The sequence below is a fragment of the Pararge aegeria genome, chromosome 4 (genome assembly GCF_905163445.1).
Source record: "Pararge aegeria chromosome 4, ilParAegt1.1, whole genome shotgun sequence".
NCBI classification, from domain to species: Eukaryota; Metazoa; Arthropoda; class Insecta; order Lepidoptera; family Nymphalidae; genus Pararge; species Pararge aegeria.
This window is the reverse complement of record NC_053183.1, coordinates 728839-743417: the sequence shown is the minus strand read 5'-3', so window position 1 is coordinate 743417 and position 14579 is coordinate 728839. Positions and strand designations below refer to the sequence as shown.

Sequence of the window (14579 nt, the reverse complement as noted above, 5' to 3'; positions counted from 1 at the left end):
GTTATTAGCATGCTCGACCAGAAATCACGGCCTTCGGTTCTATCCCAGTGTCGGGCCGATTAAATAGTATTGAGTTTTTCTATTAAGAAATATATAGTTGTCAGAATACAGTTATCAGCACCCAGGACTTCCCGCGGGTGTCCAGCTACAGCGATCAGCCCATCTGCCCAGCATGGCGACTGTGGGCAGTGCCTCCCATTGGGAGCCCCTTTAGTAGCAGTGGACTGTTATCCACTATCGATGATAACGGTTAGGTGCAGTTACTTGGGCAGCGAGCCGAGGTAGAAGATCTGTCCGGTGGGCTTGCGCGTGCGGATGAACATGGAGATGTCCAGCGCCGCCAGCACCGCGCGCCGCGCCGCCTCCGACACCTGCACCGTCACCACCGAGCGCGGCTTGGCCGACTCCTGCCCGAACGTGGCCGCCGTGTAGTCTGCGGGCCGAGACCGACTATTAAACTCTGTATCGCCGAAGTAAAATTGACCGAATGCCGTTTTCTTTAAGAGTGGCAAATCCTGTACTTCTGATTTTCTTTTTACAAAAATTCTAAGCCCGAGCTAAAAGATTTTAGGCAAATCTGAACTTTAAGACAACGTGGGTGAGGTCTATTTTAATCCGATGTTCAAATATTTTAACACTCGAAAACGACTCCTCGATTGCTAGCGAGCAAATCGCGTATATGAATAAATCTTTAAATTTCATGGAGTAGCGATGTCTCCGAAAAAAAAGATAACATCGAGTAAAAACTTAAACTTACTGTACTGGCATCTGTCTCCTAAATGCGGGCGCGGACACGTGCACTGGAAGGAGGTCCAGTGGTCCTTGCACACTCCGCCGGACAGGCAGGGGTTGGGCTCGCACTGCGGGGTGCGGGGACAAGCGGCCAGCACGCCGCGCAACACCGCCTGAGCCACCCTCTCGCCGTCCTCCGACCCAGAGCCGGGATCTTCTTCCTCCGACCCGGATCGTTCAGTGCGGCTTTCTACAGCAGTCGCGTTTGAATCTTCCGGCAGAACCTACACAAGACAAAGAGTTAACTTAACTAATATTATAAATGCAATAGCGTGTTTGTTTCTCTTTAATCTTTACCTTAAGCTCTCACTCACCAACCAATCGATTTGTTTTTGGCATAGAGTAAGTTGAAAGGACGGAGAGTAGCATAGTCTACATTTTATCCCAGAAAATCAAAAGGTTCCCACGAGATTCGTACCGAAGACCGAGAACCGCGATTAGCGCGAACACACGCGGACAACAGCTAGAATTTTATAAATGCGAAAGTGTTCCCTTATTACAATAATTTTAATATGTCCAAGCGTTTTTCTTTAAATTGAAAATAAGTATTGCTTTCTAACCAAAACCTTAGAAAACGTCCGGGAAAAATGAAAGGCAAAACGAAAGACAGCAATCAAACGCTGCTAACGGAACACACTCACCCATTGGCCATTAACAACCACGTCCTGGAAGCAGCCGATGAAGAAGTTGGGTCCGTGGGTCAGCGTGGCGTACGACGAGCCCGCCGTGCCGAGGCGGGTGGAGGCGAAGGAGGTGACGGACGCGTTGAAGGCCTCGTTCTGGCTGATGGGGTAGATGGTCTGCTCCTCGTTAGCGGCCAGCACCACGTGCGACGAGTTGATTGTTACGAACACCTGTCAGGAAACGCACATGTATATAACATATATTTAAGCAATTGTTTAATATCTAAACCTAGATCAATTCTTGTAATTTCTGTAGGAAATCAGACAAGGAACTGAATTCGAAATTGCCTACAATTTCTTTTCTTCCGTACTAAGTTTTGTTCATAATAGAGAATAAACCATTTTTATTTTCAATTAATTCGAGTTTTCTATAAGATAGAAGTAAAACCTTTCATGTGCGACTTTTTTCATAGACAATGAATTACAGTATACAGATGGGCGATTATCCAGTGACTTTTTACGATCAGTTAGATTGTTTTCTACGGTCAATTGGTACACGAATATTGTATTTTTGGGAACTGATCGAGGTTTTGAATTCTAGACGCCATGAAGGGGCCGTCCCTTATTCTGAATGTATTTGACTGTAAAAAACTAAAATTTTTCGGAGTACAATAAAAGTGTACTCATTCATTCTCCCCATTCAAGCACGCAGAAAATTTGAACACACTTTCTGCCAATTGCTGTCATTGAGGTTGGAGCCGATGAACACGCCCTCCCACTTGTTGAGAAGGCTGGAGTGCAGGTTGAGCCGGCCCCTGGACAGTTCCAGGAAGAAGTAGGTGAAGCCGCGACCCATGGCCAGCAGCCCGCTGTCCAGCGTGGTCTTGAAGCGGAAGGAGATGTCGTAGCCTTCCTCGCGGGACGTGTTCACTTCCGCGTAGCTGCTCTTTTCCAGCGACATTGTTGTTATCTGAACGGGATAGACGTGAAACAAAATGAGAATGAAGTTATGATTAAAAGCAATGATGAGATCTAAGTTACGACGCGCTTGCCTAAAACATGTTTGTTCACTCAGGTAGACGTGGCAGAAAACACACAGATAACGGACACAACACACCTTATTCTCAGTGTAATATAAGAAAGAAATCATTTCCTAATAAGTAACGAAAAAGGAGTGAAGGAAAATCATTATAAATGAAACATGAATTCCTTTATTACGATCTTCCTTCCCGAAAAACTTATCACAGAACAGAGTTAAAAATGAGTCAAAAGTAAGATCCGATATTGTTCCCGCGGAATGTATAGCGTTCTTCTGGAGAGCGCAGGCCAAGTTCCGTACCTTCTCGCAAGTGGTGCCGTAGTAGCCGGGCGCGCAGGAGCAGTTGAACCGGTGGTCGTTCTCGTTGACGAGCCACGGCAGGCAGGTGCCGTTGTTGCGGCACGGCTCCCCGCGGCAGCCCTCCAGCACCACCGAGCAGTTCTGGCCGCCCCAGCCCAGCTCGCAGAAGCAGTAGTACGAGGCGCGCCGGTCGTCGCAGCGCCCGTGCTCGCATGGCGTGTACCTGCACCGATCATACAAATATTATTAATGTGAGAGCGAGTTCATTTGTTGGTCCTTTCACGCACCAATGAAACAGAAGCTGTCATTTATTTTGAAGAGAAAACTTTCGGCACGCTGAGCACTTTTAGGGTGAACCAAAATCATGAAACTCGAGTTATCTTCACAGAAAGCTTTCCATTAGCTATTTGCGTACTATGTAAATATAGATTTAGATTCCACTTTTATCGGCAGTCCCAAAAGACTGCCTCGCATGTTTTTTCTTCGAACAGAGATGGATAGTTAGCCAAGAATTGGCATCAAATATGCAGGGAAGTCATTGTGGTGGTCAAGCGGCCGCGTCAGAAGCGGGATTACCTGAGGCACTCGTTGATGTCGTCCTGGCAGTGCGTGCCCTCGTAGCCCGCGAAGCACTCGCACTCGTAGTCGCCCACGCCGTCCACGCACTTGCCGTGGCGGCACGGCGACGACGCGCACTCGTCCACGTTCACCTCGCAGCGCGCGCCCGTCGTGCCCGCCACGCACACGCACTCGTACCTGCACGAAAAGCTCTTATAACACCGTCGCACTGGAAACTGGAGCTCTTTACATTACGAAGAGCTCGACTAAATAAATATTTCGGAATATGGTAAAACGAGATGATTTTATAAAGAAATTATATATTGCAATTAATTTTGGTCTATCTTTGTCAACTGTTACTTGAACCAAAACACGCTTGGGGTGGAATGTGTAAAAGATATCCGTCAGTGCAAGCGTTACCCGCTGGCGTTCTCCAGGGAGAAGGGCTGGTAGAAGTGGTCGGGCAGCAACATGTGCGGCTGCGGGCCCACGGGCGGCGCGGCGCCGGCGCGCGCGTACAGGCTGGCGTTGCTGCGCTGCAGACACACGCCGCCGAACTTGCACGGCGAGCTCTCGCACTCGTCCACGTCCGTCTCGCAGTTCTTGCCTGCGACGGGACCGACATCAACACCCACCACGCACACCAACCGCACGGTATGAGGGATGGATACGATTAGATGAACAGAGGCAATGAAAGAGAAAAACGGAAAAGGTTGGGTGATGCCTTTACTCGAGAAGAGTAAAGGCCTAATATAATAACAACAAAAGTTACTGAGGAATTAAACTACCAATGTAGATTTTAAGTATATAACTGTGTACTAACTTATTTAAAACTTTTGTAATTAAGAGATGTAAGAATAAAACGGCCCTACAGGCTCTTCTTAAAAAAGAGGAGCGTATCGGCCGTAGTCCACCACGCTGGCAAGGTGTGGATCGGTAGACTTCACGCACTCTTGACAACGTTATGGAGAACTCTCAGGCTCTCTGAGATTTCCTCGGGATCCTCAAACATTAAAGAAAGTTATATTTTAAATTCCTTCAATTAAAAACGCACAACTTCGATATAAATAGCTATTTGGTAAATGTATTAGAAAAAGAAAATGAATAATTAAACTAAATTTGGGTAAATAGCGTGCAATGATCACGACTAGAGTAATCATGATAATTGCACACACTTCGAAATCTACGATATGCCAACAGAAGAACAGTTACGGTTATTCAAAGGACGACAACACATAGTTAATAAAACATAATTGACTCCTCTGCACAGCAAGCATGGGAAAAGCCATTTTTCTCCACAGGAAAAGTTTAAAATGTCTGGCACTGCTTTATCTTCCCTCCGAACCCGTGCGTCCAAGGAATCGAAATAATAATTATACGTGTAACATTCAACGGGGGTAAACTTATCCGTTTCCCTGTTGCCCTGCTTTAGCAATAGAACAACACATTTCTTTCCCGCCGTAAATATATTGGCGGGATACATTATTGTCTTTGGGCCATGCTAGCCGGCTAGTGCTGCGACTCTCACCCGTGAAGGCCGCGTAGCAGGCGCAGCGGTAGTCGTTGACGTCGTCGAAGCAGGAGCCGCCGTTGCGACACGGCTGCGAGGCGCACTCGTCGATGTTGAGCTCGCAGGACGCGCCCGTGTAGCCCGTGCCCGCGCAGTCACACGCGTAGCCGTTGAGCGCGTCCGTGCAGCGCCCGCCATGCGCGCACGGCTGCGACTGCGACAACACTGCGTTGAGATGCGCTACCAGACACTCGCGCAGAGCGCTCGGTGCCTTTTACTTCACAGTCCGTACGGTAGGTATTATTATTAAACTCTTTATTTGTATACCACAACATTTAAAATATAACAAAAACAGAAACAGCGAAAGAAGTAGTAATACATAGATAGTAGTAGATATAGTAGGTATTGGTTTTTATATCCAAAATAAATATGGTTTATTCACCCAGACGACTGGTCAAGCCGGCTCAGTAGTTTTTTAGAAAGAGTGCAATGATAAAAATGACAAAGGTGAAACGCAAATAGTTCCATCCGTTTGAGCGTTTCGAGGCACAGTAGACGTGAGAGTTAGGTCACGAATTAAAAAGGCCAAATCCATAATTCCATACTAATATTATAAATGCGAAAGTTTGTTTTTTTGGTGTCCTTACTTTACGCTCTATCTTTTGCTTAGCCAATCGACTCGATTTTTGCATATAGTTGGGTGAAATAACGGGAATAACATAGGCTAATTTTTATCTTAGTAAAACAATAGCTAGGTAATATAATAACCCTCACTTCACAGTCATCGATGTTAATCTCGCAATGCGGCCCGCTGAGGCCCTCTTGGCAGACGCACTTGTAGCTCGCGATGCCGTCCACGCACGTGGAGCCCGCTGAGCACGGATTGCTGGCGCACTCGTTGATGTTTGTTGAACAATCCTTGCCTTCAAAAAAAATATTTATGCCTGTAAAGACTTGCGCAAGCTACATATATTAAAAATTTTAAAAAAAATTCTACTCTATTCAATAATTTTTCTGACAGTACATCACCGGTTCCGAGACGATATGTCATTCCGATGAGTATACAACCACCGCTCTCGATTTAAGAGTTTTGTTGGCAACCCAACCAGTTGGCAACTCAAAACTCAAAAACCCCAAATCGGCCAGCTCTATTGTCTCAGACGAATCGCTAGCAGAGCCCTACTTTACCTCGTACCGCTTCGACTTAATACCGCAACCTTTGCATAAATCGCTGCGATCACGCATTCCCTCACTTAAATTATAGCCCATACAAAATAAACAAAACGGAAGGGGTTCTCTTTGTTGTCAAACTAGGAAGCTTTACGGAAGCTTTTGTATTTTTAGTAATCGCCTTCATTTCTTTTTGATATCTTCCATTATAAAAGGAACGGATGTGCGATATAATGAAAAAAAAAAAGTGAGTCATTACCAATGACCCTTCTATTCTACTTCCACTTTTTTACTAAAACTTTGGTAAGAGCGCATGTTAGTAATAATGTACCTTCGAATCCCTCAATGCAGGTGCACTCGTAGTTGTTTTCCAAGTTTTGGCAAGTGCCGCCGTTCTTACAGGGTGATGACAAACATTCATCGATGTCTTGATCGCAACTGTCACCAGTGTAACCTGAAAAACATTAGCTTTAAATAAAAAAAGTATTTTCTCTACTCGAAAACCATATCCTACGCATGAAAGTAACTTAACCAATTAAGAAAAAACACAAGAACAAACACATAGTTGTGGGTATAAAAATTAGGATATAGGAAATAAGTTTCCGTTTTGACACACGAGTTAGGTACTCGTGTGTTACTTAAATCAGAACAGCACATCAAATTTCCTAAAACCAAGCAAGCATAACCACTGCAAAGATTAAACGAATACTCCAGTATTTGTGTTACAGCAACTAGATTTCGTACAGCGCATAAAATAGCGTTTGTGTTTCATTCTCATCGCTCATTAATCAAGTCATTAAAATGTAGAAGGCGCTGTATCATATTGATAATAATGGCAGGTATCTGACAAATATATTGACCTGGTTTGCAGTAACACTGGTAGGATCCTTGCCCATTGATGCACAGTCCATGAATACATATATTTGGCATTAGCACACATTCGTCGACGTCAAACTCGCAGAGTCTTCCTGTGAACAGCAATATTAGGACAACATTAGGTTACATTGAATGTGTTTGTCCTGATAGTTATTGTAAGTAAATGCAAACATTTTTAAATACGCGTTTTAAGCAATTAAATATCACTAGGCTAGGCTTTAACGATGATTTAAAAGATCTAGAGATTGATCATCTTGCATGCCTGAGAGATTGCCGTAAACTTCTTAAAGGCATGTTAACTCTACCAATCCACACTTCCCTGTTGTGCCATATAGTTAGCTGGTTAATAATGATTACCACAATTATTGTTATTGGGTAATTTAGGGTACTATAACTTAAATTGTGTATTTTAGCCAATATTTGTAGATGAAAAGGAATTGCAAATTTAGCTAAAATTTTTCGACCGAATACAATACCGCCTAGCGAAAATGTATCGTAATGCCTTTCCAAAGAAATTAGTCAGTTTTTAATTAAAACTTTTTAAATCTACCATATGTATTATCCACGTCAACGTGGAACGTTTAAAAAAGTATAGCTACGACATCGGATCGCCATTCGGTAACGATAACGCATCGGAAAGTGTAAAGACACCATTTATATTTTGATGACATTGACATTTCAATTTTGTCTATGGTACGCGTCAGTTTGACACAATGAAATGTCAACGTAAGGTGTAACAACTACAAGCCGAAATATTTTGTTCATTGATACATTTTATATTTTAAACAAGAAAAGACTGTAAACTTATGAAACAATGTTATTTTTTTTAACTTTATCTAATTTAATAATTTGAGTATGGAGACTCTACAATTATAGTAAAGGCAACATGTTATATTCAATGCGCAACGTTTGGAGGTTATATCGAAGGAGAATCTCGACCCGTTTTAACCATTCTACGGCCACAGAAAGTGATAAACCATTACAAAATAAGGATTTCAAGCATCTGTTACAACAGCATAAAGATAAAATCGTGTTCAGTTCGTATTTAGAACATGAGAAGTTACAGTTGGGCTACTATAAATATTACGTGAAAACCATCAGAAAAGCTAAGGAAGTTGAATCAAAAGAGTTGCACGAGAGAAGTTTGCCTCCTCTACCTTTGTCATTGAAGTATTATGTAGATAAAGAAATAGTTTTAGATGACCAAATTGTCTCCGAGGTACAAGAGCCGGAAAAAAGCTTTCAATTGCCCTTTGCAAAGACAACTCATGTTAGAATTAATGAAGAAGATTTAAAATCTCAAGAACAGCCAAGGTTAGATACAGAATTTGACAGGTCAAATATACAGAAATGGATGACAAATTATGAGCATTTTGATGACACAAAATTAGCTTCTACAGATGAGCAAAGTGATGATGAGGTTGTAGAAAATGAGTGGTGCAAGCATTATGGTACTCCAGATTCTACCGTAGCTGTCAGTCAGGTATTTTAGTAGGAATTCTATATAAAAAAGTACTATAGCTAACATATTAAAATGATTGTTGCCTGTAACCCCAGCCCTAATCATAGCCTGTTTGATAACCTTATGTGAGTTGTAAACTGAGAGAGATACAATAAAAGGACATCTAGCCCTCTGACATTTACGCCTAATGTACTAAAAAAGAAAAAACCATGGCACTACCATTGTCATCATCCTCAGGGTATAATTTCCCACAGCTGTTCAGAGAGAGACATTCTAACTATTGGTCAAACTCATTTTAACATTATGACCCCATAGTTGATAAATGATAAATAATAGTCATAGAGGCAGTAATAGTATAAGTATGTTTAAAGAATTCAACATTTTTCGAGCTAGTACTTCTTGTTCTCTAAGGCAATTAGGCAATTTGAAAGCTTGGATAAACTAGCTTGCCTAAACAGATACTTCTTTTGCGTGTAAATAGATATTTAATTTAGAGTATTCTGCCAGGTACCATGTGGTGGCTGTGGGGCTCTCCTACACTGCAATGACCCTGCCATACCAGGCTATTTACCTAGTGAGCTATTCAAGGATCGCGAGATTGAAGAATTAAAAAGCATGGAATGCCAGCGATGCCATTTTCTACAAGAGTATAACATTGCTTTGGATGTGACCGTACAGCCAGAAGAGTATGAAAAACTTCTTAAATCAATAAGGTAAATAGTTTTCCTGAACCACTGCTTTTCAATGTAACTACTTACTATTACACTGCACTCATACTATTATTATAAAGCTGAAGTTTTAGTATGTTGGAACATGATTTCCTCATTTACTAAGGAAGTTTATCATGTATTTTATATTGGCTCATATAGGTTGTAGCATAATGTTATACATAATATATATATATATACGTCATCAGTGGTGTGCATAGAGAGTATGCAGATGAAATAAAATGAAGAAAATTTCCAGTACGAGTTATAAAAAACTTAAGGATAGGCATTGTGAAAGTTATAAAAAGCTTCCCTTAAATATTTATAACTCGTGCTGGAGATTTTATTCATTTTATATCATCTGCATACCCTGTGCATACCCTCTATGCACACCGCTACATGTTATACAGGATGTTTGGTGCATCGTGTGCCAAATCGAATCTGATGATTGGAGGGGTCTTTGGCTATCTCTTCAGCCCTCGTAAAAAAATCTTGCTCAAACGGTTTTTTTTATACTGATTTTAAATTGTTTTTTTAAAAATTGTAAAAATTCTACATTTAAATTTTAATAAAAAATAAAGTTGTTAAGTATTAATTAATTTTCTTTTTAATCTTTAATTTGTAACGTTTTACGCTTCTTTTGAAACTAGAATTACACGCCAGCAACATCTAGTTTTTGTTTTACAGCCCCGCAAAGTTTTTTTTACGTAAAAAAATAAGCTTGAACGTCAACTTTCGGTTTTAATAAAAAAAAAACTAAAAGTGATCATGTTCTTCCAATTTTTTTAAAACATCTCTGGACTGTCCCCTTTCTAATGGTGTGCAATATGCCATGAAAAGTAATTAGTAACATCACTAATTTTCAAATTTTCTAAACTTAGTCACAATTTTCTAATATTCAACAGATGAAAGAAAAACAAGTTTTTGCGTAAATAAAACTCACAAGCAGGTAAAATTTTTAAATTTCGTAGGTTTTACTTGAAATAAAAATAATACATTGCATTTGAAACATTTATTTCATAATTTTTACAAATTCTGCTCAAATTGTTCACCCCTGTTTCGAATGCAGGCCCGACATCTTTGACGTATTGTTACAGTTGTAGTCCGAAGCCGTATTTCGTTCTTAATTGTACCGAAGGCCGCTTCTATGCGTTGTATTAGTACCTCCCTCGTTGGGACTTCTGTGGCGTATACTAGCTCTTTGGCACGTCCCCAGACATAAAAATCTAACGGAGTTAAGTCTGGGGAACGTGGAGGCCATGCAATAGGCCCATCGCGCCCAATCCACGAATTGGGGAACACATTATCGAGGTATTCCCTCACAGTTAAACGCCAATGCGCGGGACAGCCGTCATTTTGAAATACTATGGGCACATCTTCATTAAACACGGGCACCTCGGCCAATAATTCCGGCAGATCATTTTGCAGGAACTCTAAATAATTATCGCCATTTTATTTTTGCCTGTTTAAACGAACAACGGGCGTATAACTTTATGAAAGAGACAGAAAATGTCATCTGCCTTGTGAATTGTGAGTGTTATTTACGCAAACCCTTGTTTTTCTTTCACCTGTTGAATATTAGAAAATTGCGACCAAGTTTAGAAAATTTGAAAATTAGTGATGTTACTAATTACTTTTCATGGCATATTGCACACCATTAGAAAGGGGACAGTCCAGAGATGTTTTAAAAAAATTGGAAGAACATGATCACTTTTAGTTTTTTTTTTATTAAAACCGAAAGTTGACGTTCAAGCTTATTTTTTTACGTAAAAAAAACTTTGCGGGGCTGTAAAACAAAAACTAGATGTTGCTGGCGTGTAATTCTAGTTTCAAAAGAAGCGTAAAACGTTACAAATTAAAGATTAAAAAGAAAATTAATTAATACTTAACAACTTTATTTTTTATTAAAATTTAAATGTAGAATTTTTACAATTTTTAAAAAAACAATTTAAAATCAGTATAAAAAAAACCGTTTGAGCAAGATTTTTTTACGAGGGCTGAAGAGATAGCCAAAGACCCCTCCAATCATCAGATTCGATTTGGCACACGATGCACCAAACATCCTGTATATGGCATTTTTTTTAAAAAGCCTTTTTTATATCTCTACATATAAGTTGCAGTAGTAGTAGTAGTAGCATGCTGAAACTAACTCTCAAATGAACTGTTACAACAAGATATAATGATGTGATCACTTTTCATCTAGTAAATGGACAATAATCTTGTAATATTATAATGTATTTTTGCAGGCATGTGAAATCTTTGGTGATGCTAATGGTGGACCTGGTTGACTTCCCTTGCTCCATCTGGCCTGGAATAATTGACATTATTGGCACTGATAGGCCTATTTTTATTGTTGCCAACAAGGTAAGAGAGATGAGAAATTATAATTTGAACAAATAATGTCTTTTGATAATTATAGAGGCTTGGTTACCATGCAGATTTTGTACTATCAGTATTCGGTCTGTTTTTATCTCTGAGAATAATATATTGCTCCCCTTGATGTTTCCAGATTCATAGAAATTAGCATTCACAGTCAAAAAATAAAGTAAATAGACAATTTTTTTCTTTCCTTAGGTAGATCTTCTTCCAGGCGACAGTATCGGCTACCTAAAGCGTATCAAGGAATCTGTTCTTAGCGAAATCAACAAAACTAAGCTAGGCGAAGCAAATATTAAATATGTAGCGCTGATATCAGCTAAGACGGGCTTCGGTGTGGAAGAGTTGATTTCTGCTATGTTCAAACTTTGGCTATACAAAGGTGATGTTTTTCTAGTAGGCTGTACCAATGTGGGGAAAAGTTCATTATTCAATGCCCTCCTGCAATCTGATTATTGTAAAGTTCATGCAGTTGATATAGTGAAGAGAGCGACGGTCAGCAGGTGGCCCGGAACTACTTTGAACCTTCTGAAATTCCCTATAAACAGACCTTCAGGTTGGAAAATACGTATGCGAAGTAATCGATTATTAACAGAAGCAAAATTAATGAAGGTAGAAGATGACATACGTAATGACCAAATATCTGGCAAAAAAGTTATTGAACCGCCTTCCTTGATATGTCATATCGGCAGAACATTTTCGGAGCATTCAGTTTTAGATGATAACTTTGCAGAAAAACGCCAAAAATTAACAACATTAGACGAAAAACACGAACTGTTCAGGAAAAGCAAATGGTTCTATGATACTCCGGGGGTAGTTCATCCAGATCAAGTTCTATCACTTTTAAGTACTGAAGAGCTATTATTGACCATTCCAAAAAAGTTGATAAGACCTCAAACATACTACCTGCACCAGGGTATGACTATTCTTATTGGTGGATTGGCGCGAGTTGACCTTTTAGACTGCACCGAGCCTTGTCGTTTTACGACTTTTTGCTCGGAGAACCTTCCGGTGACTGTTGTAAACACTGAAAATGCTCACGAAGTTTACGAGACATTTATTGGTACAGAATTGTTTGCTGTTCCTTCAGGGGGTCAAGAAAGGCTTAGAAATTGGCCTGGGTTAAAGCATAAACAGTATGAGTTCACTGGAGAAGGGCCTAAGTTTTGTTGCGGTGATATAGTCCTGTCTTCCATAGGATGGGTGTCTGTTACTGTCAAGAAGGGCAGTCACTGTTCCATAGCAGCTTGGACGCCCGAAGGGAGAGGTATCCATAAACGGCACCCTTCCGTGTTACCATATTCCATTAATTTAAAAGGCAAGAGGATTCTAGGCACACCAGCTTACATGGTTGGTAAAGTGTATGAAGGTGATAAATTGTAGCATTCTCTTAAGTTAGTATTACGTTATTATTTAAGTGTAATAAAGTATAGAAAGTATGCCCGTTTTTATTTTTTTGCATTCAAGATTGAAACAGAATTGTCTTAATTCAAATAAAGGCGAACTTCTACCGGTTCTTTTTAGGTTTACGTTTTCCTTACCTTAGTATAGGAAAACTCATTACACAATCTTAAGATCTGGCGACAGTGTTAAAGGCGGAGTGTAATTGTAAGTAGTCTATGTAACCGCAAATTATGATGGATTAAAAACAATTCCATAGGTGTTTTTGTTCTGTTAGATATACGTAAATCTAATATTATCCTCAGAAGGCCTGTATAAGACCATCCGGGGCTATTTTAAATACTGTTAACGCGCGTAGGCACACCGGCTAGTTGTCGAACGCGTCCGAACGATGCGTGCGAGTTTCTGTCAGGCGGTAGGCGAGCAAAAACAAGAAATGTTGAAGTAACTCTGATGCGAACTAATGTCTAACTCGCACGTTATTCATCCACCAGTCCCCACTGGGCCAGCGCCCTAACCCCTTCTCATGGGGGGAGCAGACCCGCGCTTCGTAGTGGGCCAGTAAAGGGTTGATGTGATGACGCAATTCGTAAGATATGTCCGTACGCTGCGAGTTACTGGCATGCGGCTGCTCGGCAGACCGGTCGCATGCCAGCTCGCAGTGCCAACGCGCCACTCACCGCTGTAGCCGGGCGCGCACTGGCAGCGGAACAGGCCCGAGTCCAGCGCGAGGCACGAGCCGTTATGGCACGGCGACGACGCGCACGCCGAGTGCGCCGCGGCCGCCGCACAGCGCCACGCGCCGCCCTGCTCCACGCACTCCTGAGGGCGGGACACGACTTCAGGCTACGCGGTGACAACCAGCGCAACAGCTGGGCGCGCATTTAAAGTTAAATAGGTTAGTGATTAAGATTTCGGCTTCACTTTCGGGGTATGTCACTCAGCAAGCACTTTCAAATATTTTAAGTTATTTGCGGTTTAAACTTGCTTTAACGGTGAAGGAAAACATCGTGAGTAAACCTGTATGATTTCTCAAAGGAGAGTGATGTCCACTAATGCGCACTGGAAAAGCATGATGAACTACGGCCTAAATTCATCTCATTGTACGAGGAGACCCGTGCCCTGTAGTGGACCTGATATGATGATAATGATCTAGTAATTACTATTAAAATGAAAATTGCAAAATACGCTTCTTGTTATTTAGTGGCGTTCAAGTACCTGCAGATCAAATAAAGGAAAAAAAAGAAGCAAAGTCGAGGAGTTTAAAAATGGTGTGCTACCTGTTTGGGCGGGCACGGCGCGGCGGCGGAGCGGCAGTCGAGCGGCAGCTCGCACTGTGCGCCGCCGAAGCCCGGGCGGCAGTCGCACGCGTCGGCGCGGCAGGTGCCGCCGTTGAGGCAGCCGCCGCCGCAGTCGTCGGCGCCGGCGGCGGGCGAGTCGCACCGCGCGCCCGCCCAGCCCGCCTCGCACTCGCAGTGGAAACCCTTGGCCTGCCGGGGGACATATCGCGAAATTAAACTAATATTACAATATTTCATTACCACTTCCACGTTGGATACATTTCGAGCCATCCGCAATGGCGAACTCGACTAAGTTAGTTACACAAAGACAAGTGTATCATTCATTATTATTGTAGCGTTTTTCGCATTACCAAACTAGATGGCGCCACAAAGATATTGCATCGCGCTCACAAAGTGTTCACAAAGATTGACCACATATACAACTTCCAAAGATCACCCGCTTCGAAGAAGATCTTCCTATTGTT

At 41.6% G+C, this 14579-nt stretch overlaps 2 protein-coding genes across 2 annotated transcripts in view; one reads left to right on the top strand and one right to left on the bottom strand.

The window, feature by feature from the left end:
* LOC120637894 (protein crumbs-like) overlaps nt 1–14579 on the bottom strand; it is a 64033-nt gene that overhangs the window by 7336 nt on the left and 42118 nt on the right. The window contains 13 exon segments of the mRNA XM_039909951.1: nt 265–433; nt 758–1016; nt 1434–1646; nt 2143–2385; nt 2755–2977; nt 3331–3510; nt 3733–3919; nt 4841–5036; nt 5597–5745; nt 6324–6446; nt 6853–6960; nt 13495–13636; nt 14095–14304. Coding sequence (XP_039765885.1) covers nt 265–433; nt 758–1016; nt 1434–1646; nt 2143–2385; nt 2755–2977; nt 3331–3510; nt 3733–3919; nt 4841–5036; nt 5597–5745; nt 6324–6446; nt 6853–6960; nt 13495–13636; nt 14095–14304 — 2402 coding nt within the window.
* LOC120637895 (nitric oxide-associated protein 1) lies at nt 7600–12860 on the top strand. The gene is made up of 4 exons (XM_039909952.1): nt 7600–8351; nt 8838–9043; nt 11284–11401; nt 11612–12860. The coding sequence occupies exons 1-4, from the start codon at nt 7755–7757 to the stop codon at nt 12794–12796; spliced, it is 2106 nt and encodes a 701-aa protein (XP_039765886.1). The 5' UTR covers nt 7600–7754; the 3' UTR covers nt 12797–12860.